General features: G+C 51.3%; 1 protein-coding gene across 2 annotated transcripts; it reads left to right on the top strand.

Moving 5' to 3' along the window:
* Positions 1 to 2,224: 2,224 nt before the first annotated feature.
* MAL (mal, T cell differentiation protein) lies at positions 2,225 to 26,023 on the top strand. Of its 2 annotated transcripts, none has more exons than XM_032269494.1 (4): positions 2,225 to 2,454; positions 20,167 to 20,334; positions 21,713 to 21,838; positions 25,424 to 26,023. In XM_032269494.1, exons 1-4 carry the CDS (start codon positions 2,362 to 2,364, stop codon positions 25,496 to 25,498), a joined length of 462 nt encoding a protein of 153 aa, XP_032125385.1. In that variant the 5' UTR covers positions 2,225 to 2,361; the 3' UTR covers positions 25,499 to 26,023. The 2 variants fall into 2 exon arrangements, with proteins under 2 accessions (XP_032125385.1, XP_032125386.1); XM_032269495.1 differs by lacking the exon at positions 2,225 to 2,454 and adding an exon at positions 18,306 to 18,544.
* Positions 26,024 to 26,856: the final 833 nt, after the last annotated feature.

Raw genomic sequence — 26,856 nt, forward strand, 5'->3', positions numbered from 1 at the left:
CACCTGGGGAAGCTGTGCTGGAAAATGAAGACAGGCCCATCTCTACTTACCAATGTCACTGTCTTACCAGTGCCTCTCTCCTCACCAATACTTCTATCTCATCAATGCCTCTCTCTCACCAATGCCCTCTCTCTCGCCAGTGCCTCTCTCTCTCTCTCACCAATGCCTCTCTCTTACCAACGTCTTTCTATCACCAGTGCTTCTCTGCCAACCAGTGCTTTTTACATCCAAACAAACAAGGTGCTTACACTTCCTACACTGGTGGTCAGGCACAGATAAGGCTGGAGCCATCCAGCATTGGCTAAGGTTTAATGAGCACTCACCAGAGACTGGGTCCTGCTTGGGTGCTAAGGATATGCTAGGGTAGGGAAGGAGAGTGGCAGATGGGGGTGTAGAGGACGCCTTTCTGAGGATTGAGTCCAGTCAGGAAGATGAACCTCTAGTGGAGAACTCCAGGTGGGAGCAGGAGGTCACAGAGATAGGGACAAACCCCTTGACCCTGGCTGGGTTGCCTTCCTCATCCTCTGAAGCCTCTTTCAGAGACTGCTGCCCCTCTGCCTTATCAAAGGAGGGCTGGGACTGCCGAGCTCCACTGAGGTGCCCCAGGGAGTTAGCCCTTTCCCCAGAGGCTCAGGCTCAGTAGGAAAGGGTTAACAACAAAGGCTTGAAAGAAGCAGCAAAACACCAAACCAAACCACAAACAAAAGCCCTCAAGGCCAGGCAAAGACATTATTAGGAGCTGGTAGGATCTTTCTGTTTTAATTAGCATGTGCTGATAGGAAATCTCCAAGCAGCTTTGCTGGACTGCTTGCGGGTCAGCTCAACCCCAGCAGGCAATGGCGTCCTGTGACCATCTCACTTTAAGGCTTGTTTCCAGAACAGTCTCCTGGGGGAGAAAAATGTCCTCTCAGAGGCCAGCAGGTCGGACAAACGAGCTATGAGATGTCCAAGGCGGGTGAGGACCAGGGCTCCTGACAGTCCCACAGCCCACTGTGTCCAGAAGGATACTGCCCTGGGGACCTGACACAATGGCACCTTGGTTGTGGCCATCCAGGCTGGCGGCTCACAGAGGCACAGTGGGGTTTCATTTCAAATGCCTGACCCCTTTACAGAAGAAGTTAGAATGGCCAGCTCATGGGCGTGCTACTTTTGCTTTGGAAAATGGGTCCAAGAATGTACTTCTCTCCCTAGGGACTGAGAAGGAGGAAGAATTGTGCAGCAGAGAGAGTGCGGGCCCCAATGGAAAAAGGGGAGCCCCTTGCCCTGCCTGCAGCAGCTGCCAGTGGAAAGCAAGGGGAGTTGGGAGTCTGAGCTGGAGGCTGCGGGGCCAATTCAGGGCTGGAGCAGATTTTAGGCTTCAGTGTTTGTAAGAGAAAACACAGCAATCATACTATTAATAGTAAATTAAAATAAATGGGCAACTGCTGTATGGTAATACTTGCTTAAAGGCAAAATACAAAAACTAATAAATAGTGAAACAGAAAAACAAAACATGAAACGCCAGCAGTCAACAGGCAGGCAAAGAACATGGGCTGGGGGTAGCAGCGGTCCCACCCTCCGAAGGGCTGGGCTGCCCATAACAGGAGAAAGCGATGCATCTCCTCTGGTAACGTTTTTTCCTGTCCCGTGGATTCAAGGCAGACCTGCCCCAGCAACACCATCCACAGCCTTCTGCTGGGGCCGGCGCGGCTGGGAGCAACCTGCTACCCTCAGGCAGACGCGCAGTACCAAGCAGAGAGGCCCCAGTGCATGATTCCAGCGCTGGCTGGGTGGATGCGGAAGGAGCCGGTGGCCGGGGCCGGTCCCAGCCCCCACGATAGACCCCCAGCCTGAGGCGGTGGTCCCATTCGGCCAGGAAACCTCCTGGAAGTGTGGGTAGCGCATATTAATGCATCCAGAGGAAAGATGAAGGAGATCCAACTTCAAAGTTAAAGCACTGGTGACTGGAGGGGTGCCTCGGTGGGAAGGTTTGGGATCCTGGTTACTGATGGTTAACATTCTTAGGAGATGCTGGTCACCTACCAAGCTAGAAAAGCTAGAAAAGCTTGCCCTGCTTCCCGCAAGAGGTGGTACCCAGGGCTGGAACGCAGGAGTCAGGACCACCGTCCTCAGCTCTGCAGCCCGCAGCGCGCCCTCGAAGTGGTTCAGGGCGGTGCCCGCGGTGCTCGGGCCAGGTCCCCAGGGATGGAGGGGCGGGGCTGGGCGGCGGCCGAGACTCCTCCCACTTCTGCCTCGGGCTCCCCTGCTCTTAACCCGCGCGTGGGGGCGCCCAGGCCACTGGGCTCCGCCGAGCAAGCGAGAGGTCTGCGCGGAGCCTGAGCGGCGCGCGTCCAGTCCAGAGGCCGACGCCAGCACGCCGGCATGGCCCCCGCAGCGGCGTCGGGGGGCAGCACCCTGCCCAGTGGCTTTTCGGTCTTCACCACCTTCCCTGACTTGCTCTTCATCTTTGAGTTTGTGAGTGACTTGCGGCCGGGGAAAGGACGGGGTGGGCTGAGCCCTGCCCTCTCGCGGGCACCCCGCACAGCTGTCGGGCTGGGTCCGCAAGCTGCGCAGGTCCTGGGAGCAGCGGGGCAGCAGGGGCAGGGCGGGGACTAAGCCAGGAAAGTCCCCTCCCATCTCTGGTCGTTTGCCTCCTTCTAGACCAACGGAATGAGGGGAACAGTCTACAGGACTATGGAGGAAAAACCGGGTTCGCAACCTAGGTCAGATGTTGGCAGCGGGCCAGATGGGGACAGCTCTTGGTGCGCTGGTTCCAAAGCTGCGTGCGAGGCCCGCTTGGCAAGCGCAGCACCACCGAAGCTCACGCCGCGCTTTGGGGGGTTGGGTAGAAGTGCCCGGCTTTTTCAAGGAAGAAGGTTTCGTTTAAAAAAAAAAAAAATCATCAAAAGAAATGTTAGTATTACCAACCGAGATTTGGAGAAGAGAGGGAGCTGAATCTGGTTTATTTTCTTCTGGCCTTTTAAAGTTTCACGTATTTGCGACCAATTTGATCTGGAAATGAGGAAACTGAGGCCGTCGTTTGCTCTGCCGCAGTCCTTCTGCCTCTTGTGTGGGCTGGGGGTGGACGAGATGGGCGGGAGAGAGCGATCCGCGCGCCTCGGCTGACCTTGGGCAGCCCCTAGGCCCCTGCACCTGCTGTCGGTCCAGCCTTGCGCGCAGGGTCTCTGCCTGAGACTGCGGAAAAGCGCTTCCTACTCTGGGCTCCTGGTCAGCACTCACGGTGTCGCGAGGCTGAAGTGACCTCCCTCAGCCTCAACTCTCTGGGGGCTGCTCGCCCTCAACTGGGAAGGGTGTGCCTTGTATATTATGTGGGTGTGGTGCATCGCCGCCTCAAGGACACGTTTTCCGGCACCCCTGCCTCAGAACCATGGGCGTCGATATTTGGGTAGGAAAGAAAATGTCGGAGCCTGACTTTAAAAATTGGACCCCAGGTTGTTATTGCCTGATCGAAGGGGGAGGGTGTGAGTACCAAAGGGAGAAGGTCAGTTCATCTAAGGAGGGCTTGGGAACAGAGGTTAAGAGGGCCACAGCTCTGTGAGCAGGGCTGTCTTGAACTTGGGGTGAAAGTCGAGTTGAACCCAAACCTGGGTGGAACCAGTGACTTCAAATCCTAGGGATTGGCAGAATCCAAGCAGTTACATTTAGAAAAATCCCTGGACACCAATGAACCCAGCTCCACCCCTTCTGGCCTTCTTTTAGAAGTTCAGCATACAAGAAAGAGTGAGTGCCCTTGCAAGTAGAAACAGTCCAGTTAGACCCGGAGATCTCATCCGCAGGAAAGAGGGCCAAAGCCTCCAACTCAACCCACCAATGCTGCAGAGATTACAGGGCTGTCAGAAACCTTGAAGCCATCCGCTACTGGCAGCTTGCTCCTCCAGCGTGGCTTTGTGACTTCAAGAGGAAACAATTTCTCTCTCGCCCAGAAAGCTTCTCTCAGCTGTCTTAGAAAGTCACTTCTTCACCTCACCTCTGTTGTCCACCTCCCTTCCTCACTTCCCAGGAGACCCTCAAACATAGTCATCTCCTGGTGTCTTCCTCACGCTCTAGATTAGGGGTGCGCTCGCAGATGCCTGGGAGAGAAGAGGAGAAAGCTGACTCCAAGCCTCTCAGTTGTCCTCTGCATGGGCTGTAAATATGAAGCTGTATATACTTGTTGTGTGGGAGGAGTGGAGAATTAGAGGATCTAAGAAGGCACTGGCTACCCCAGGAGAGTTTTTTTTTTTAATTATGGAATATTACAACTCAACAACTAAAAGACAATGAAGTTAGAAAATGGACAACGAACTTAAACAGAGGTTTCCACAAAGAAGATATACAAATGGCCAATATGCACCTAAAAAGATGCTTAACATGATTAGGCTTTAGGAAAACAAAACTGAAATCACAATGAGACTGGGTGAAGTGGCTCACACCTATAATTCCAGCACTTTGGGAGCCCGAGGTGGGTGGATCACCTGAGGTCAGGAGTTTGAGATCAGATTGACCAACATGGTGAAACCCCATCTCTACTTAAAATACAAAAAAAAAAAAAAATAGCCAGGCATGGTGGCTCATGCTTGTAGACCCAGCTACTCGGCAGGTTGAGGCATGCGCATCTGGGAGGCAAGGTTGCAGTGTGCCGAGATCATGCCACTGCACTCCAGCCTGGGCAATGGAGTAAGACTCAGTTTCAGAAAAATAAATAAATAAGTAAATAAATAAAAAGAAATCACAGTGAGATATCACTTCACACCCATTAAGATAGCTACTATCCAAAACATGGAAAACATAAAGTATAGGCCAGGATGTGGAGAAATTGGAACACTTGTATGCTGCTGGTGGGAATGTAAAATGGTTCAGCCACTGTGGAAAAGAGTTTGATGGTCCCTCAAAAAATTGCCCTCTGACCCAGCAATTCCACTCCTGGGTATATAACCAAAGGATTCAAAGCAGGGCCTTTAGTACTAGCACATGCATGTTCATAGAAGCACTCTTCACGATAACCCATAGCCCAATGTCCATCAGCAATGAACTGAGTGACAAAGTGTGACATACGCAAATGATGGATACTATCTGGCCATAGAAAGGAATGAAGTATTGATACGTGCTATAAAGTTGATAAACCTTGAAATCTCTGTGCTAAGCAAAAGACACCAGGCACAAAAGGTCATATAGTGTATGATTCCATTTATATTAAATATCTGGAATAGTTAAACCCATAGAGATGGAACACAAACCCTGGTGATTTGCCAGGGACTAAGGGGAGCAATTGCTTGATCGCTATGGGGTTTCCTTTTGGGGGTAATGAAAATGTTTTGGAATTAAATCGAGTTGGTGGGTGCACAACACCATGACTGTACTAAATGCCACTAAACTGTCAGCTTAAAATGGTTGGTTTGATGATAATGTGAATTTCACCTCGAGTTTAAAAAATGAAAAAAATTAGAAATATTTCAAATGCCACGGAAGAGTATATATAAAATTTTAACAGACACCCACATAATTATTGCCCAACTTTGTCAAATCTTAATATTTTGCTTTATCTGCTTTTATGTATTAAGGGAATGAAGCTTTCAGATGGCATCTAAGCCCCTTAGACATCCTTCTGTTATCTTATTCTCTCTCTCCCTCCATCCTCAGGGCCCCCTGTAGGCTGAATGTGGTGATCACTTCCACACAGTTTAGACTTTTACTGCACACATATGAACTACACATGGCATTGCTTTACATGTTTTCATACTTTTTGAAAATGCCAGCATACAGTACATATTCTTCTGCAACATGCTTTCCGGGCAACATTATGTTTTGAGATTTATACATGTTGATTTTGTTTATCCAGTCTGCTGTTAATAGACATATTGGATACTTCCAACTCGCTGCCTTTACCTACTGCAGACAGCATTGCCAAGAACATTCTCATATTTGCCTCTGTAGTTACATGTTGGAAATTTCTCCCAGAAACACATGGAGGATGTGACTTGTTGGGTGACAGGGGATATCCACATCATCATTTTCCCAGATGTTATCACATTGCCTTCCAAAAGAGTAGTTCCAATTTACATACCCCAGGAGCAGATTTACTGGGAAGCTGGTGATGTTAATTAAGTTCAAGACTTCCACTTACGCAAGCCCCTTCCAAGACTCTGCCTAACTTTGATTCTTTTATAAAGATGGTTCCCCCAGTTGTTTAAACTTCAGGCTAAACCTGGACCTTCCCCAGTCCCACCAGCAGCGCATGAAAGTCGCCATTGTTCCTCATCACTTGGTAGCGTCAGACTTTATAATTTTCTGTTAGCCCAATGGGTGTGAAATGCTTGATTATTTTTTATATCTGTAGTCTACTGAGTTGCTGATAACTCAGTTCGGATTCCCATGCCTGACCTCCCAGCAGCCTGGGAGGCACAGATGTCCAAGGCGATCAGGGTGGAGCACCACTTCCATGTTGAGGGGACTGCCCGCTGGAGCAGGCGAGGGTGGCAGCTCAGGGCGGGGCATAGCAACTTCTCCTTGGCCTAGCACCCCTATCCTAGAGCTCCTGACCTCTGAAAGCTGCAGGGTCTTCACAGGAAGAGGAAGTCAGACCCAACTAGGTAGTGAGACTGCCGTTTCAAACACTCCCAAAGCCACAGCAGCTGTGCCCTTATTGCATGTGGTGGGGTCATCGGTGTAGCCCCACAGAGGCGAAATGGCCAATGCTCTCCCCTCCTCCAACAAAACCCAGGGCTTTGCTCTGGTCTGCTGCCCTGCAAAAGCTCCACCCAGTGAGGAACTTTTTCTTTTGGAGCCACTCTGTCTCCTCCTCCTTCTCCGTTCTAAGCCAGGGGCTTCATGACACTGAGCCACCATTCAGGGAACAGAAGGTTCACAGGGAAGGATTTCTGTCTCAGCTGTGGCCCCTAGAGGCCATGTCTCCCACAGAGTGCCAGGAGAGACCCCCCACTCTTTCAGGACTTTTGAAGGAAAGGCCTGAAGAGGGCCGTGAGATCATCTACTCAGACCCCTTCTCCCCAGGCAGGGTTGTGAGTGAGAGCTTGAGGAATCCCACCCAGCCTTCCAGGGGCACACCCTCCTCTTCTGTGCCTCAGAAATGCGAAGAGGAGTGTGGTCATATCATGTGTTGGATTTGGGGTGGGGGGGCCACCTGGAATCAGTTTGTAGTTTTGACACAGTAAACTGGACAGAGTAATGACTAAAATGACACCTTTTCTGTGACCCAAACTGACTGGACTTTTATTATTTAAGAGTGACCAGAGAAGTCCGAGGACCTGCACTAGATTTCTACCCGGCTGGGGAAAAGCCAGCCTGACAGAGCCAGGACCAGGCCATGGGCTGGCGAGGCAGTTTCACATTGAGCGGTCCGATCTGTGGCTGCATTGAGAAGGCAGCATGGAAACTCCCAGGAGACCAGAGATGTAGAATCACAGAAACGTCATTTTTCAGAGCTGGCAGGAAGCTGAGGCTCAGACAGGGAGCAACTTGCCCAGGTCATCGAATCCAGGGTCCAGCAAGCCCTTCTGGCAAGCAGGTCATACCCAGGCTTCTATTTTCACCTAAACAGTCACACAGGACTTTTGCTTACACCAGAAGGGACCCAGGGATTCTGAGTGAGCAGCCCTGCCCACCTGGAAGCCCTGGGCAAGGCTTGGATCCCTTCTCTCCCCCAGCAGAATGAAGGGCCTGCTCAGGGCCACTGGGAAGCTCGCAATTCCTGGGCCTCTTTGTCAAAAACACACCCTACAAGTTCTGAGTCACGAGGTCCAGGGCAGGTCCAAGAACCCACACTGGGTAAGCACGGCACACCTCTACTGACTCGTTGAGACTTGGAGCGGGCATCTGGAGGCCAGGCCACCCTCTTGATATTTTTACAGGGGGACAGAATAGTGGGAACAGTTCTAAGAGAAAGTCTGGAGCAAGCAGCCAGGTGCCCCAAGGTTCTCACAGGTCAGGCCAGGGACTCCTCTGTTCCTAGAGAAAGTTCCCTGCTGCTCTCGCTAGGTGCCTCTCCTACAAGCGCAGGAAGTGGGGTAGGTCCTGCTTAGCCAGCAAGGGATGGTGGCTGAGTTGGCCTTCCCTGACTGTGTCCACTGGCTGCTTGCCTTGTCCCCTCTCTGTAGCTATTTAGAGAGGGCTACGGCCTGATCTGCCATATTTTCTCCTCTCTCCCTCTCTAAAGGGAGGATAAGTGTTCTAGACAGAGGTCTCACAGGGTTTGGTGGAGAAGTGACTTTTCCAGTTTTTCAAGACCAGAGGCTGGCTTTGGTGAGAACTCGGTGACTTTGAGCTGCTCCCTGGAAACTGCTAAGTGTGATGATGGGGCTCAGCTCCACAGGATTGTCAGGCATGTGTCATCACACCTGAGCTATATTTTAAAAGATTGCCTTTTAGCTCTTCATAAGTCATTCCCCCACCTCACAGGGACGGGGCAATGCCAGGGCTGGTGCACACACACCCTTTCTGTCCAAGTGCTTTCAGGAGTGAGTAGGAGACCCCACGATGCTGCTGCCGGCAGGACTCACGCTCAGGTCGGCCAGGGCCAAGGGCTGACTATTTGCACCTACACTCGCCACGCCAGTGGGCAAGGGGCAGAGCATATTGTGCTGCCAGCACAGGCCAGCTCTGCACAGCCTTAGCAGTAGCCTGGCTTTGTCCTGGGCCCAGGACACATTCCCCAGAGAAGGGGCTGGGAGTGGGGACTGGACCACCTGGGACCTGCCTTGACCTAGGACAAAGCCAGCCGGACTTGAACTAGAAGGGGCTTGGGGCCAACTTAAGCCACTCTGGGGCTTCTTCCTGAGGCCTCCAGTCTCAGTCCCTGGACATGGTGCTTTGGACCAGCAGGCCCCAGAGGCAGGTGCTGAGAGGTTGCCCCAGCAGGTGTTCCCTCCTGGTGCTGATGGGTGTAAATACAGTGGGAGTCAATACCCCTTGTACTTGAAGCAGGGACACCCTGGGGTGGGTGGTCAGCTCCTTCTCACAGCTTCAGGTTGTTCCCAGGGGCGTGGAGCAGGGAGTAGTTCCCTGGTGGTCTCTCATCATTTGGAAAGCTCCAAATTGCCTTCAACACCCTGGTGGAAAGGTTTGGCTCCTGGTGAGCTCCTAGCTGGGCACGAGCATTGTAACCATTCCCCTTCCTGGGGTCATGAATGTGCCACACTCTGATTATCTGCAGCACTTTGCCCTAGGCTCTCTGACACTCTCGGCTCATTCACAACTAATGTGTTGGGTGAATCATTTTAATGTACCGAGGCCCTGGGTCCTGAAAAACGTATGTAGGAAATCAAAGGAAAGCCTGTCATCAGCCACAGCACCTCCACATACACTGGCAGTGGGAAGAGAAGGCGCAGGGCCACACAGCCAGTCTCACTGCCCTGCAGTTCCTGGCCAGAGCCACCAGTCCCTGTAGGGGTGCAGAGGGCCGGGAGGGAAGGGGCTGGAAGGGCAGGGGGAGGAGACGGAAAGTGAAAGTCCCAGGACCAGCTTGCGGGAGGCCCATGGGGGACCCAGGAGGTGGGCACTCCAGGAATGGGGCCATGAGGAAGGACAGAAGGTGACATTCCCTGACCTATCAGTGGAGTGGGGAAGGGTGAGGTCTGCATGGCAGCCCTTCCCTCTTCTTCCGACTGAATTCCATGCCGACATCTGTCGAAGAGGGAGCAGCATTCTTCGGCTTTTCATCTTGTGTTTTATGTGTCTTAAACACAAACCTTGCTATTGTTTTCCTCTGAAAGAACAGAGGTTATTGAGACTCATTGTTTCAGTGGTAGGCCAGGGAGGGAAAAGCTGTCTGGGACTGGCCTGAAAACTAACGGGTTATTCTCATTCCTCCATGTTAACACGCCTGTAATCCCGGCACTCTGGGAGGTCAAGGTGAGAGGATCACTTGAGGTCAGGAGTTTGAGATCAGCCTGGACAACATAGCAAGACCCCATTTCTACAAAAAATGTAAAAAATTAGCCAACCATGATGGTGTGCACCCATAGTCCCAGCTACTCAGGATGCTGGAGTGGGAGGATGGCTTGAGCCTGGAGGTCAAGGCTGAAGTGAACTGTGATTGCATCACTGCCCTCCAGTATGGGTGACACAGACTGAGAACCTGTCACCAAAACAAAAAGTCTCATGGCCATTTCCAAAGCTGATCCTAGACACAGGAGTTAACTGCCATACTCATGGGGGCCTGGACCTGGACCTCAGCAAGCTTGTCAGAGCAGCTGTGGGAATGTGGCAGGTAACTGTGCCTCAGTTTCTGCATCAGTAAAAGGGGGATGCAGCAGCACCTGCCTTACTTAGCTACTGCCCCGCAGCTATCAAGTGCTGTTATTATTAGTTGACTAATAATTTAAACACCTGCTCTAAGACCAGCTGGCCGACTTGTGTCCACGGTGGAGTCCGCAAGGCCTGCCCCCATCACCTTTGCTGTAGGTGCCACATGATGATTGGGATTGGGCCAGGCTGTGGAGGGCACACTTGACTTGTCCCTGGGGTCACCGAGTCCTGCACAGTCACCACCTTCCTGGGGCCTTCCCAGTGGCTCTCCTCTCACCAAGAAGGAACAACTAAGGGCAGAGGTTGGTGTGTCCTCAGCTAGGAGCTTGACAGGGCAGCCAAGGAGGAGAGAACAGGATGGCAGCCCCGGCCTGCCTTCTGCCAGGGAGCAGGCTGCTTTCTAAGCCTCTCTGCACCACACTGCCAGCCTGGTGCCAGGATAGGCGAGGAGAGCTTTGTGGATTCTAACTGTGATACACATTGCTATATCTACCCACAGGCATAGAAACAAATTACGAGTGGACTCAGATTAAAGCTTTCAAAAGTGATTTGTCATTAGTGTCAATGTGTCTGCTGTCTGCAAGGGCATCAGTTCAGGGAGGGGGCAGCCTCTGGCACAAACATGTGCCCTCATCTCCCCCAGCCTCCATCCTGGCCCCCAGCTGCTTGGCAGGTTGGCACAGTTGGATTGAAGGGCCTGTCAGGAAAGTAACCACCCAGTTTGTGGGTCTCAGGACGGTTTCTAAAACCAGCCACAGACCTCCCACATCTCCATTTGTGGCTGGGTTGTGGGGTGGCAGTGGGAATGCTTCTTTGTTGGAGGGGTCCCTTTAGGCCCGGGCTTACCCTTCACCTCCACCGGGAAGCCCACCCTCCTGGTACCCTTTCCTGGCACCCAGAGCACCTCCTGCAGACCTTGCTTATTGTCTGTCTCATCCCTACATCCTCAGTCTGCCCACATACCTAACACAGACCAAGAACTCTGAAACATTTGTTCCCAGCAAGCATCAGTAGGGAAGGGACTCGGATCTCCTCTCCCACCTACCTAATATTGATTAATCATGAGTCCTTGGCCTCAAGGGCGGACAGAGGGTGAAACTGACAAAGGTTGCCAGTCCCCAAGAGACTCTGGGAGTTCCAGTTCCCTTGAACCCTCCCAGACCCTGGGCAGGCAGCCTTCTCTCGCCTCTTGCAGGTATACGCCTGTTTTGTTGATTTGCTCACATTCCTAACCCACCGGGTGACTCCCATCAATACCTTTTGTTTTTCTTGCATTTAAGCCACTCCTGTCTGGTCCAGCATTTCCATGGATTTTGCCTTTTACAGGTGGCTTACCCGGTATTTTCATGGAACCTCTTGGTTTCTGTTTACCCTGCTGGGTAAAGCCAGCGGGTGTAGGTGTGGTAGGCAGAATTTTCCATCCAAACGAAGACATGCCTATCAGAAAGTCCATAGATTTGTGGATCTGAGGGGAGTTTTCCTTCATTCAGGAACTAGTGACCGTCCTCCAGCTTGTGAGGGAGGTGGGTTTAAGGCAGCAGTCACTTTGTCCTGCTGGCAGCATGTGCTATGGGAGAAAAGGCTTCCCTGGGATTTAAGGGGGGTGGGATTGCAAGCCTGAACAAGGGGTTCTTCCCAATCCAACTTGCCTTGTTAATATAAACTGTGGCCCTGAACTCAGCTCTTAGATCTTTTAATCTCAAATCTCTATCCCCCTCTTCACAAACAGATCCAAACTCTTTGAGTCCTGGTCTTGCCTTCAGATTAGATAAAGGAACACTGCCTAAGGCTAGCTGCGGGGGGATGATGGTGTGAGGGGTCCCTCTGAGAGAAAGAAGCCTGCTGACGAAGAGGCCAGGAGGGGAGAGTGACTGGTGTAGGTAAACCAAGTCAAATCCCAGCCCCACTCCCACTCCCAGAGTTCTCTTTAGGGGCAGCCCCAGGGGTCAGACTCCTGATAATCTGCCTTTTCAGTTGATACGGGGAGAGGGTTACCATCCAGAGAATCTCTGACCCCTACCCCTGACCTCTCCCTATGGGCTCAGATGGGGACCTTGTGCCAAATACCAGGCTCTGTCTCTGTCCAGTGTGACATTTGTAGCTGGCGACCCTTGCTCAAACACTGACACTTTCACCAGGGCCTGAATCCACCCTTGTGGACCCAGAGCTGCTCCAGTGGGGACTGTGGCATGAGAGAGGAGAAGAAGGGAGAGGTGGGCTCCATTCATTAAAGTATGTCTTTGAATGAGATCCATTACCTCAGTGTTGATCGTGGCCACACTCAGCGCCTGTTAAATGCATGCATGAATGAATGAATGAACCACCAAGTGAGTGAGTGAGTGACAGACTGACTGACTGACTGAGTGATTAAGTGACTGACTGAGTGAGTGACTGAGTGAGTGAGTGAGTGAGTGAATAAGTGACTGAGTGAGTGACTGAGTGAGTGACTGAGTGGGTGAGTGACTGAGTGAGAGAGTGAGTGTCTGAGTGAGTGAGTGACTGAGTGAGAGAGTGAGTGACTGAGTGTGTGAGTGACTGAGTGACTGAGTGAGTGAGTGGCTGAGTGATTGTGTGTGAGTGAGTGACTGAGTATGTGACTGAGTGAGTGTGCAAGTGAGTGACTGCATGAGTGACTGAGTGTGTGAGTGACTGAGTGACTGAGTGAGTGACTGAGTGACTGAGTGAGAGAGTGAGTGACTGAGTGAGAGAGTGAATGAGTGAGTGTGTGACTGAGTGAGTGTGTGACTGAGTGAGTGATTGACTGAGTGAGTGGCTGAGTGACTGTGTGAGTGAGTGAGTGAGTGACTGAGTATGTGACTGAGTGAGTGTGCAAGTGAGTGACTGCATGAGTGACTGAGTGTGTGAGTGACTGAGTGAGTGACTGAGTGAGTGACTGAGTGACTGAGTGAGTGTGTGACTGAGTGACTAAGTGACTGAACGAGTGACTGAGCGAGTGAGTGACTGAGAGAGTGCGTGACTGAGTGATTGTGTGAGTGAGTGAGTGTGTGACTGAGTGTGCGAGTGAGTGTACTGCATGAGTGACTGAGTGTGTGACTGAGTGAGTGACTGAGTGACTGAGAGAGTGACTGAGTGAGTGACTGAGTGACTGAGTGAGTGACTGACTGAGTGAGTGACTTAGTGAGTGAAGAAAGCTCCCCTGACTTGCTGGGACTGAGCTCCTTCGTACCAGGAGATACATAGGGCTAATAAAAGTAGAGAAGCCAAGCCGTGTTTGCTTCCTTGCCTCTCAGAACTGGAATAGAGTCCCCATCCTCCCTCTCCGATGCACTTTCTGAGGGGAAGAGCTGCGGGACTTTGAGGAAGCCTAAGCATCTAGGGGTCTTGTGTCTCCCCCTGACCTCCTGCTCTGTGTGTATTCATTCTCCCACCACCTGGTGCTTGGCGCCCTCTTGACTTCACCCTAGCATCCAGGCCTGTCGTGCCATTTACCTGCTCTACAGTAGCTCATCCTTAACCCTACTCTCCCCACCTATACACACACACATGTGCACTCACATGCACACACATGCATGCACGTGCACACACACATACACAAGCATACACAGGCATATGCACACATACATATACACACGCATATGTATGCACCATATACATATACATACACATGCACAGACATACACACATACATACACACATGCATACAGATCTACACACAAACACATATACATACACACAAAGAAGCTCACACATACACATGCACACACACACGTGCACACATACACATACATATAGGCACATACATGCACATATACACAAGCATGCATCTGCACACAAACACATATACATACACACAGAGAAGCTCAGACATACACATGCACACACATGAGCGCATACACACACATAGGCACATATATGCACATATACACAAACATGTATGTGCACACACACACATATGCATACGTACACACAGGAAAATGCTTCCTACTCTCTATCTCATTCCAAGAATGATTTGTTTTAAATCAATCCTTAGAGCTGAGCAAAGACTGTGAGCCTCTCCTGAAGCAGCTACTTTTCTGATGAGATCACCTACACAAAATGTCCTCCTGGCATTGAAATAACCCTTGTCTGCTAAAACGATGCAGTAAGTAGATTGCCAGCAACATGAGTGGGGGTTGCTCCTCCTGGTGGCCTTGGGAGGGCACAGAAGGGTGGGGAGCTCCCTGGGGTCCTCCCAGCAGACAGGATGAGTCTCCATGTGTCCCTCGTCTGGTGAGGACATCTCTTCTTTTCCTTCCCGGGGAGATGATATTCGCCACTTGATCTAAGTGGCAGGGGAGCTCAGCAGTGATGCACAGCCTCTGTTCCGTGGCCGGTTTCCTTTACTTCTCAAGAATTCAAGGCAAAAACTGCTGTTCACGTATGCCTTTAAAGGTGCACACCACGTGTTCCATGCCCTTGGGAATGTTGATGCTGGGCTCTGGGGACCACGCCATCAATGTAGATGGAAAGCTTTGCCTGGGAAGACCTCTTAGGTTCACATCTTGATGTGTCCTTGGAAGAATTTCTGCCTATGGAGGCCCTGACAGAGTGAAATGAAACCCCAGAAAAATATCCAGAGAATTTGAGCAAGCCCTCTGCATTGCCCTTGTTACCCAGCCCTGCAGCAGAAGAAACACTGGGGACTGTGGATGAAGAGTTCTTTCAGACACAGGCAGTGGAAACTCCAGACAAATCTCAAGAATGTGCCAGAGAATGCCTTTTCCCATTCTTGATGACCAGGCTCGTTGTTGGAAGGAAAGCTGGCTCATATCTTAGTGCCCTTTGGGCTTCCTTGTGCGGGGCAGACACATTGTTCTCAATTTTTGGTTTCTGGAGACCATAGATTTTTCTCTTTTTGATGCTTTTGAGGTTATTTTAAAATTCTGGCTCTTCTTGGACAAGTTTTGGAGTAGATGATTGTGCATAGTGAAATCAGATTCAGACCGCTGGGATTTTTCACAGAGTTATAGAAGAGGCTGCTTCATCTAACGACATTTGTGACAGCAAACACTTAGTCGCAGCCGGGTACCGGCCCCCTGCAGGTATAACCTGAGTCACAACTACTGTTATCACTACTTTCCAGACGAGGGGACAGAGAGATTCAATAACTTGCCCAGGTACAGCAGGTCACCCAGCTAGTGACAGAGCTCACTTCAAACTCATCAACCCTGGCTCCAAAGTATACACCACTAATTACCCCTTAACAACCTGGCTGCTTCCCATGGATTAATTTGGAACGAAAACATGAGACGCTTCTTCAAGTTCACACGAGAGCTTCCAGGAAAATAATTCCTGACAGAATATTTTTCACAAACATCATTTCACCAGGTAGACCATGGATGTGAACTCTTCTGAAAGTTTTTGTCCAGTTTTATACATTATCCCCTGTTCTTAGAGAAGCTCAACTCTGCTCAGCACCCCCAACTGGACTGAATTAAAGATGGGTGGTTTCCAGCTCTGTCATATCAGAGTTGGGAGGGGCCTCCAATCACTCATGTACCCCCTCGGCCCCCATCCTCAGACAGTGAGGCTGCATCTCAGAGTTTAGAGGACACCCAAGTACAAGCTAGTCTCACGTTCCAGGCAAGACGAAGATCCAAGCTCGAGGAGAGGAGAGGTGGAGAGAGGAGAGGAAACACTAGGGTGACATTTTGCACTGAAAGGCCAGGCAGGACCTGGAAGGGAGCAGTCAGCTGGCATCACTGGGGGACAGGCAGGGCCCTGGGACAGGAGCTACAAAGCATTGTCCATGGCCTTATGTTATGGTAACACATCACAAGGCCTTGGCCAAGAGTCTGGGGCATCTGTCCCATCACTCTGCTTCTTTTCCGCAGAATCAGACACTGGGCATGAGTCCCAGGCTTTGGTGTTTTTTTCTAAAGGCATCCCAGGTGACTTAATGTATAGTTAGGGCTGAGGACAACAGAGTGTTTGCCTAGGCCCCATCCCCATCTTCTTACTTAAGGCCCTGGAACCCAGAGAGCGCTCAACCCTTGTCCCTCTCCCGCCATGCAAATGGAGACCTTTGTCTGGGATTACCCAACCAGCTGCACCATCTCTATTTTGATGGACAATGACAGGGTGCAGCTGTGGGCTCAGGCGAAGTCTGACCTGTTGACAGAAACCAAGGGGACACAGCGCCATGCCTACAGAGTATCAATAATGTTTTCAAAATAATTGCCTCTGTGCATGGCCACCTGGAATCTGGGAGCCACCGGAGTTTCCTTGATGAAGGAAAATGCTTGAACCCTCACCTACTCCCTTGCTCTTGACAAATATTTGGCCGGTGGGGTGGGTCCTGAGGCCAGGCTGGAGTGGATTGCTCCATGCCTAGGAGTGCCTTATCTCCCGGTGAGGGTGCCCTGCTTATTCTGTTTGCTCTGTACATTTAGTAGGTGGAGCAGGACGGGAACCAGCTTTGACTCAGGGTTCACACCAAATCTCAGCTTTGCATATAGCAGGGCTGGATCCTCACCCTCCCTCAAGCCTCATCTTCTGCCACTCTTTGACCTGTGCCCAGCTGCCCAGCCTTCAGCCTCCGAAGCCCTCACAACTGCTTCAGCATCCACTGAGCTTGAAATGTGCCCTTTCTGCCATGAATGTACCATGCAAAGGAAAAAAGTCAGCCTGATTTTTTTAAAGGGCCCACTTGCAAGGTGAAGCCCCTGGAGTTTGGATGGGGCTTTGAGCTCTGTCAGGGGACAGGGGCTGGGGCTGAGCCCATGGTAGACTTTGTTCTATGGGCAACTGTGGACAGGGTTCCCATTACAGACTGCAGGAATCTGCATGCCAGTGTGGGGAGCATGGAGTTTCCCAGGGAGCTGAAAAATAGTCTTCATCGGGTTGGTAAAAGCACTCACCAGAACAGTGAGAGCAGAGAGTCTAGCCTGACCTCGAGGCTCTCCGTGCAGCTGCTGGAAGCTCAGAGCCCATGCTGTGGCTACAGTCAGCAAGGTGCACACAGAGGCTGTGGCCAGCCCTCCATGCACTGACTTCCCCTCACTTTTCCTGCCCTTGATTCCTCAAATATCACATCTCAAGCCACGTGGGAAGAATGGAGTGGAGAGAGATGACTCTGCAGATAGGAGCTGGGGGCCACCTTCTCAGATTTGCCATTTCCAAGTGCCACCTGTGCATTAATTCATCTCGTATGTATTTTACAGTTAATTTTTCCCCAAATGATGACATTGCAATCATAAGCATAGAAACAATGTCATTATCCGGTTCACCTTTGCCTATCTGCACTATAAGGGAACTCCAGACACCCAGCTGCACCCTGAGCCCTTCTTGCCTTCATCAGAAAAAACAAAGAGAGTAAAGGTGCAGGGAATCATTCCCTCACTGTAAAATTGAGTGTTCCTCAATAGCATGCCCATTGGTCACCCATAAGCACCTCTGGCCCATGGGGTCCCACTGGGATTCCATAACGGAGTCTCCTCCCTACCATGTGCAACCCAAGCTGCTCCTTTGGGGTTTGGTTCATAAGTGGCTCTAGTTTAGCCATACCCAGGTACCAGGAGACTGAAGGCTCATTAGCTGACTTGGACACTGATGCGTGGCTGAATGGGTCTTCTCCGGGTCCCCTCCAGGGAGGCAGCTGTGAGCAAGGCAGACCTCAAGCCCACCATCACCTGGTCAGGGGAAGCACCACTTTGTCCCTAATCCAATACCCCTGTGTTTGTGCTGAGTGCTACAGAGAAGACATGCAGGACTCCCCGAGAGCACATGAACAAGGAGGCAACTTAGTTTTGTCCTCCTCGGAGGGTCACGTGGCCACCAGGCAAAGGGTGCTTAGGGGAGGGATTCCCAGGCCAGGACCACCCTCTGCCCTCTGGATGTGTCCAATGGATCCTCCCATTTCTCCGCGCCACCCTCGCATGCCTCCTGAATCCAAGTCCCGCCTGCACCAATTCACTCCTGTCCCTCCATCAGTGCCCGCTTTGGAAAAGACTGCATAATCTGTTTGATCTTAAACTCAATGGTGGATGAAATCCATACACACATCTTATTCTATGGCGGTCTGGGGATTTTTATTTAATTGATTTTGCTCCCATTTTTATAAGGTACACAGTGCATCCCTCCGGCCCTGCCATGTGTCTTCAGGCAACCTAAGATCCATCAGCAGAGGATGCTTTCTCGTCAGAGATACCCACATCTGATTCCTTAGGGACAACTTGGTTTTAATAAATCCAGAATCTTCATTGCACTGATTTTTCTACCCAAATGCAATTCTCTCCTGATGCTTCTCAGACAAGCAGCTCAAAGAACACCTGTGAAGACAGTAGTATCTCTCACCCAGCAGGTGGATAGCAGGTCCAGGGAGGTGGAGGGTCAAGGTGCTGTGTGAATTCACACTACAGGGAACATAGGCCTCGGAGGGCAACCCCATCCTCAGTCCCCCAGATGTCTCCGTAGTACCTTGGAGACTTTTGGCTGCAAAGGAATCTCCATATAGGGCTAGAGTCCTAGGAGCTCAGTCCCCATCTGAGTGGGGAACCTGTGGATGAGGCTGAGCTGATTCTCACTGAGGGGAGCGGGGAGAGATGAAGAGAAGGGAAAGAGAAGTACAGAAAGTCCCCGCTGGGGTTTGTTTGTGCCCAACCCTGGCGAGGAGCGGGGCTAGGCCACTGAGGGGCACTACTGGTTCCCGTGTCTGCCCTTCTTTGAGTAAATGGGGCTCACTGACCCTGGGGACATCAACTGGGATATATTCTGGATAACCGCGAGGCTATACTTCCCTCACTCCCATCCTCGGCAGTCCAAGGAGACAAGGCTGACCTGGGTTTCTTTATTCCAACTCCAAATCTGTGGTCAGAACACTTCCTGGACTTGGGGATATAAGGGGTTGAATCCAGAAAAAGAAACAATAAGTAAGAGAAAGAAAGAGAGAGAGAAGAAGGAGGAGAAGGAGGAGGAGGAGGAAAAAAGGGAAGGGAGGGGGAGCAGGAGGGGAGGGGGAAGGGGATGGGAAAGGGGATGGGTAGGGGGAGGGAAGGGAAAGGGAGGGGAGAGAGATAGAAAGGAGGTGGGGGTGACTACTGACAGTGTGGCTAATTTGTCTTGCCAAATAAAGACGGAAAGGATCTGCTGGTCACTACAGTTGCATAAAAGAAAGGACATTTTAATATCAAAGCAAGTAGAAAGGCTAGAATCTCAGAAGAGCAGCCCTTCTCATGACAATACTGAATGACATAAATCCTTTCTCAGAATGATGAGTTACTTAACTTCCACTTACCTCAGTTTCCTTATCTGGCGAACGGGTCAGCATTACTCATAGGGTTGTTGTAAGAATCACTGAGTTATTATTTATAAAGTGCTTAGGATACTGCCTGGCATGTAGGTCTGATATAAATATTTGTTAAATAAAAAATTTAAACTGTATTTAAAAAGTGAATCAGGCCAGGTGCAGTGGCTCACAACTGTAATCCCAGCACTTTGGGAGGTGGAGGCAGGTGGATCACCTGAGGTCAGGAGTTCAAAACCAGCCCAGCCAACATGGTGAAACCCCATCTCTACTAAAAAGAGAAAAATTAGTCAGGTGTGATGGCACATGCCTGTAGTCCTAGCTACTCAGGGAGTTGATGCATGAGAATTGCTTGAACACAGGAGGCAGAGGTTTCAGTGAGCCCAGATTATGCCACTGTACTCACTCCTGGGTGACAGAGCAAGACTGTCTCAAGAAAAAAAAAATTTTTTTAAAGTTAATCAAAGCAAGTGTGCAGGGGATTGGGAATGAGATCTAGCCCAGTGCCTTTGGGGGGACTAAAGCTGCATTTCTGATGAGGAGGAGAATGCCTGCCCTGTTCTCTTTGCCCTCTTTCTGTGTTTCTGCACCCCAGTCACCCCATGTGACTGCTGGTCAGGGGCTGTTCCCAGGCTGGGGCTTTCCTCTGGGCCGACACTCACTCCGCTCCTCCCCTGCAGGTCTTCGGGGGCCTGGTGTGGATCCTGGTGGCCTCCTCACTAGTGCCCTGGCCCCTGATCCAGGGCTGGGTGATGTTCGTGTCTGTGTTCTGCTTCGTGGCCACCACCACCTTGATCGTCCTGTACATAATTGGAGCCCACGGTGGGGAGACTTCCTGGGTCACCTTGGTGAGTCCCGCCCAGGGCTGCTGTGGGAGCAGGTAGTACTGGCCCCTGGCCCAGTAGGGCTGGCTTTTCCAGTGCCAGGTGAGACTTCCCCATAGATGTCACACCACCATGTTCCAAGGCTGAGCCTGCCCAGGGCTCCCGACAGCAGAATCAGGAGAGTCAGGGGCAGAGGCAAGGTCTGTGCAGCCAACCCTCACTGGACCTGTTCTGTGTTCTCCTGCGTAACTGCCTTTCCACAGATAACCAGCTGCCCAGCCACCACACCACCTGCATCCACCAGGTGCCTGCTGCCCCTCCCATCACCCGGGAGGGCTGTTTTCATCTCAGGGGAGCAGGTCCCCGGAGGCTGACGCAGGCTGGAAACTGGCCTTGGCTGGTGGGGTCAGGCCATGCTTACTGTCTGGGTCCTCAGCCACTGACTCCCAAGCAGGGCTGTCAGAGAACACTGGGAAACAGAAATGGTCTGCGGTGGTTATTCTATGTAAATCCTGCTTTGAGGCCTGTGAAAAGGTAACTTTTACATGTGGGATACTGCCCTTCCCTACTGTAGAGGTGGTGGAGGCCATTTGGCCAAGCCTCTTTCCAAATCATAACTACACAAAACCCTGTTTTAGTACATTTTCACTTTCATTTATTTCTTTATTTTGAGTTGGGGGTCTCGTTCTGTCGCCCAGGCTGGAGTGCAGTGGTGCAATCTCATCTCACTGCAGCCTCAACCTCCCAGGCTCAAGTGATCCTCCTGCCACAGCCTCCTGAGTAGCTGGGACTACAGGCATGCGCCACTGTGTCCAGCTAAGATTTACTGTTTTGTGTAGAAATGGGGATCTCAGTATGTTTTCCAGACTGGTCTCAAATCCTGGCCTCAACAGATCCTCCTGCCTTGACCTCTCAAAGCTCTAGGATTACAGTCACACACCCAGCCCTTTAATGCTTTTAAATATACCAGGAACCAAAAATAAGCAATGAAACAAAACAAAACAAAAAACACAATAGAAACAGTGTGGGCCGCCCTCACCCTGCACTGGCCAGTGAGGCCACACCCAAGCTGAACTGTGGCCATGCATGACACGTCTCAGATCCAGGACCAGCTTCTCCCTGGGGCATCCCAAGTTGCTGGCCCCTCCTCCACCTCTCCCTTGACCCTTCCTCAGGGGAGACCAGTGTCCCATCCCCGGGGAAGTGCTTGCTCTGACCCCAAGCAGTGAAGTGAGACTCAGTGCAGCAAGGCGGGCACAGGACCTCCATGAGGAGGCTGGGAGGGGTGGAATTCAAAGAAAGTGGGAGGAGAGGCTAGGGGCAGGGGTGGAGGGGACCTCAGCTCTGCATCTGGGCCCTGTCTCTCTCTCCCCATCCCTCTGACACCCTGTCTGCCCCACAGGACGCAGCCTACCACTGCACCGCTGCCCTCTTTTACCTCAGCGCCTCGGTCCTGGAGGCCCTGGCCGCCATCACGATTCAAGAAGGCTTCATCTACAGGCACTACCACGAAAACATCGCTGCCGTGGTGAGTCCGGGCATCTGGGGCTGTGTTCACGCAGGCAGCTGCGCGGCTGGCAGGGGGTGTGCAGAGGCTGCCGAGGCCCTCCATCTGTTTTCAGCTCACTAATTTTTCCGTGAGGTCAAACCATCCCCTCATCCTTGAAGCAGGAAAGCCTCCGAGAAGGGGAGTGTCATGCCCAAGACTCTGCTTATTCTTCCTGTCAGGGCTGCATGTCCCAGGCCTGGGTGGGCTTTGCAGAAGGCAGATGTGTGAAGGGATGACGGCCGCCCAGCGCCCTGTCCAAGTGCTTCGTGAACAATCTGATTTAACATCCACAGCAACCCTACAACCCAAGGTCATGACGCCAATCTCACAGAGGGAGAACTGGGGCCAGAGAGTGTGGGTGACTGGCCCAAGATCGCCAGTCATCGTGGGGCCCGGCATCGAGGCTGGGGGCCCAGTCCCCACACTCTCAACACCAGTTCAGGGCTGTGAGTCTGGCCACATGAGTCTCCTGACTCTCTCTGAGTGGCCATCCATTGAAGCATCTAGCCAGGGGTGGGGACGCTGAAGCCAGGTGGATTTTCTTTTTAATGGACTGGATCAGAATGACAGGGTAACAGAATATGTTGTTTCATCAAGTGCTTTTCCGAGTTGTGCATGTGTGCCCTTGCACCAGTCTATAATATAAAGCATGCTTCTAACCATGGGTTATTGTTAAAAAGTAAGACGTTTCCAAAACAGCACCCTTCAGATCTCTAGAACTTGACCTATGAATTATGCAAATCCCAAGGTAGAATGTGGTGATAGATCCTGAGATATCAGCTCCGGTGGCCAAAACCGTGTCATCCCCTCTTTTTGGAAAGTGTAGGACGGAGGCTGAGAGAAAACCCACAGATGGGCACAGCTGGGCCTTGGGAATGAGGCTGGTGAGGTAACTCTTCAGAGGAAAGTCCCTCAAAGCCTCACCTGGTGGTCCCTCTGCACAGTTCCCTGCCTGGGGAAGCCACACACTGCCCTTAAGCTCCCAGCCTACAACTGCTCCCCTAAAGAGGGCCCCCTCAGGATCCTGGCATCTCCCAGGGGCCTCACAGTGTGGAAACATTTCCCATGTTGGCCCATCTCCCAACATGGCTGGTTTCCAAGCAGCAGCACAGCGAGGTGACATCTTGACGGATCTCCTTTCCCCAAGAGGCTGGTGACCCACCCTCCGTCATTCTTCACACAGTTCTGTCTCATCTCCCTCTCCCAAGACTGCCTCATACCTCCCCCATCCCAACTAAGCATTCTCTTTTAACAAACATCAGCAAAGTGTCTGACAACAATTTCCATAAAATTGTTGTGGACAAGGGTTGTGAAATGTAGATGGTATGTGGTTAGTGGGTCAGCACTTGATGGAAAAAAAACCCAGACAGGGGAATGAATGAATGCCCCTTCCCACTGGACAGGTCACTAGTTGAGAACCACTAGGCTCTACTGCCTTCTGATTTTTCTCTCTTACCTTTTATCAAAATGCAGCACACAGCCAGAGAAGTGTGCAGTTACCAACGCACAGCTTGATGAACTTTCATAAAGTGAATTCCCCTGTGGAGTGGGCATCTGGATTAAGACATAGGGCCTGATAAACCACTCCCAGAAATCCCCTCAAATCCTGTCCCCATCGTTGTGCACTCCCACCACCACCCAATTCTGATTTCTAGCACCCCGTTCAGCTGTGCCTGCCTTTGAACTTCATGTAAGTGTAATCACACAGTGGGTGCTCATGTGTGGCTTCTTTCTCTCACCTTGTGTTTGTGAGATTCATGCATGTGGCTGGGTGTACATGTGGCTTGTTTGTTCTCATTACTATATTGTACTCCCTTGTAGGAATAGACCAACAGCTATTTATCCAACCCACAACTGACCATCTCCCCATTTTTTTAGTTGAGTTGGATAGACACAAATATGCTCATGAAGACAGAACCAATAGAAACGAGAACCGGAGTGTTCTCAGCTGGCAGATGCGCCCGAACAAAACCACTAATGGGGAATCTGCACGGTGTTGGATGTAAAGTCACGCCTTTCTACCCACAGTATCAACTGCATCTGTTCGTGGGGAAGAAAAAAGTTCATTACTCAGGATTCAACCCCAGACCCCCCCCCCACCAAGCCACAGCATGCCCAGTCCAGGGGATACTTGGGTACAGGGAGGCACCTCACAACCTCTCTCACAAAACCTGGTTTTGGAGGCAGCCAGCCTGCCTCACATCCACTCTGTGGCTACTAATTAGGGTCTGTCCCAAGCTGAGCTCCTCCCTCTCTCCTTCGTGGGTGGCAGAGATGCTTTCCTAAAGAGACCCTGGGGACCAGTGGAAGCTGATTGGGGCGAGATGGGGGCGAGATGGAGATTTCTGGAGAAATCTGGAGGCTTCTCAATTATAACTATGGTGGGCAATTATGGCTGCAGTTTAGGGAGAGGGATTTCTGAAGCCAAAACATGTCCATTCATGCCCAGCTCTATGTTTTCCCAGTGGGCCATTTCTTGGTCCTACTTGAAAAATGAGTTTCCACTGCTCTGCCTGTTGGGGACTTCCAAGGTGCTTCTTCCAAAGGCTCCCATTGGTCCGGAATGCCCACATTTTTGGAGGGCTGCCTCTGGTGTGTGACTGCTCCTCCCTGGATACATTCTCGTAAATGTGTTATTCAATAATTTGGCTTACTCACCACCTCCAGGCCATGAGAGAAAGTGCTTGCCCAGGTGTGGGGGCAGGAGGGCAGGCACCATGAGGGCTGGGGTTGATGGGCATTTTCAGGAGTCACAGAAGCGTAGCCACCCTAAATGGATGTTGTGCCTGAGCTGGAAACTCTTGACCCCCACTCAAGGTCACAAAATCAGGTGCAGAGATTGGACTTGGTGGCAGGCAAGTATTTAGGGAGTAGGGTGATGGGAGCTGACGGTGCCCAGGAGGACACAGCAAGTCCCCGGCAAGCAGGGCCATCCCTCCCAAGGCCACAGTGGCTGACTGCGTGGTCCCAACAGTAAGCCCCCTTCTTTCAACAAAAGCTCAAAATCCCTGTCCCTCATTTCCTATGAAGCCTGGCTCCCTTGGCCACACCTGTGATATTAAGAACCCTAAAACACAGTTCTGAGAGGGCAAGGATATCCAAGCAGCATGGAGACTTTCACCAGGGCCAGCAAACCCAGGTCTTTACAATCTCCCAACCGAGCTACCAGGACCACAGCTGGTGAGTGCTGGTCCCACTGGTGTGGGGAGGGAAGCTGTCCCTGGAGAGTTACCTGCCTGAGATGCTTTCACTGGAGGGGACTTTGGGGACTCCATCTCAAGTCAGCTGATACTTCAAGCTGAGTCCAGTGTGATGGTGGGTGATAGTGGAGAGTCTTACCTTGCACACCATGTCCAGGAGCCCATAGGTGCTCCGTACTGAGAGGATTTGGTGCACACTTGGGCTCAGCAGGGAGGGTGTCCTCTGCGTGAGGGATGAGAAGCAATGGCAGCTCATGCTCTCTGGGTCTGGTAACCCTGCGCCATGTGGGGCTGGATGCAGTGCAGACTCTGTGCCTTGTCCTCCCCGAGCAAGCCCATTAACGGCCATTTCTCTTGGTTCCAGGTGTTCTCCTACGTAGCCACGCTGCTCTACGTGGTCCACGCGGTGTTCTCTTTAATCAGGTGGAAGTCTTCATAAAGCCGCAGCAGAGCTTGAGCTGAAAACCCAGATGGTGTTAACTGGTCGCCTCACCTTCCAGCATAACTTTCTAGAAAACAGAAATGCCCTTGATGGTGGAAAAAAGAAAACAACCCCCCCCCAAAAAAAAACCCTGCCCTGTTGCTTGTGGGTGCTGTGTTGACTCTCCCGTGTGCCTTCGAGTCCGGGTTGGGAGCTTGCTGTGTCTAACCTCCGACTGCTGCGCTGTCTGCTAGGTCACCTCCTGTTTGTGAAAGGGGACCTTCTTGCTCAGGGGTGGGAAGTGGGGACCATGACCTAAGAAGGAAACAAAGATCCCCTGCTGACCCCTGGACCAACTCTTAAGAAGGGCTATCTGGAATTTTCTACAGGCTCTCCTGAGTGCCCCATCTTGTGACATGTTTCAAGTCTTCATGGATGTCTGTGTGTCATGGGGACTAAAACTCACTCAACAGATCTTTCCAAATATCCATGGTGGAAGATGATAACCCTTTGAAATACTTTATAAAGTGTCTTTATGTTCAACACATTTGTTGGGTGTTTTTTGGGTTTGGATTGAATTCCCCAGCATCAGGAATGCCATCATTTCAGCTTTCTTTCTGAGGAATCCTTTGACTTAACCTGAATCTCAAGAGACAGCATCAGGTGGCAGCTCAGACAACACTGTGTGTGCCCAGCCACTGCACTCTGGGGAGCCCACCTTCCCAGCTACCTGCCCAGATGGCTGCCCCTCTCTCTGGAAACTGGCTAAGTGCCAGCCCAGGGCCCCTTCTCTTTCCTACAAGACACAGTGGTCTGGGCCCCACTAGAACCTCCTTCCACCAAAAGAAAACACAGTACAGAAGTTTCCATTCATTCACTGTGAAACTCATCAGAATGTTCTGGGTAGTCTGTTCTGTTCCAATTACGTGGATCATGCATTATTTTAGAATTTCCTTAGACCCCTCCATAGGAGAGAAATGAAGGGAAATTACAGAGTGAAAGGAAGTAGTGACAAGAGGGAGAATGCCATGTTTCAGGTCTGAGATATCTGGGTTGAAAGGAGGTGGGATGATTAGGAAGAAGGCACTGAGTTAGGAATCTGGAAAGCCCAGCTCTGTTATGAAATGCTCCTTTATCCCATGGCTCCCAGGAATTAACGCCATTCCAGTGATGGGACCCTGGGACAGGTGCTCCAAGACCTATGAGCTTCCCGCTATGGAGGTGTGTGGCAGAGCGTCTATGACCTCTTGCTGGCAGCCGTGGAGGCAAAGATTCAAGCTTCAGGCTAGGAACAGTGTCAGGTACCTGTGGTCCCAGCTACTCAGGAGGCTGAGGTGGGAGCATCAACTGAGCCCAGGAGTTTGAGGTTGCAGTGA

Source organism: Sapajus apella, unplaced genomic scaffold (genome assembly GCF_009761245.1).
Source record: "Sapajus apella isolate SASKATOON/1434 unplaced genomic scaffold, GSC_monkey_1.0 scaffold193, whole genome shotgun sequence".
Taxonomy (NCBI): Eukaryota; Metazoa; Chordata; class Mammalia; order Primates; family Cebidae; genus Sapajus; species Sapajus apella.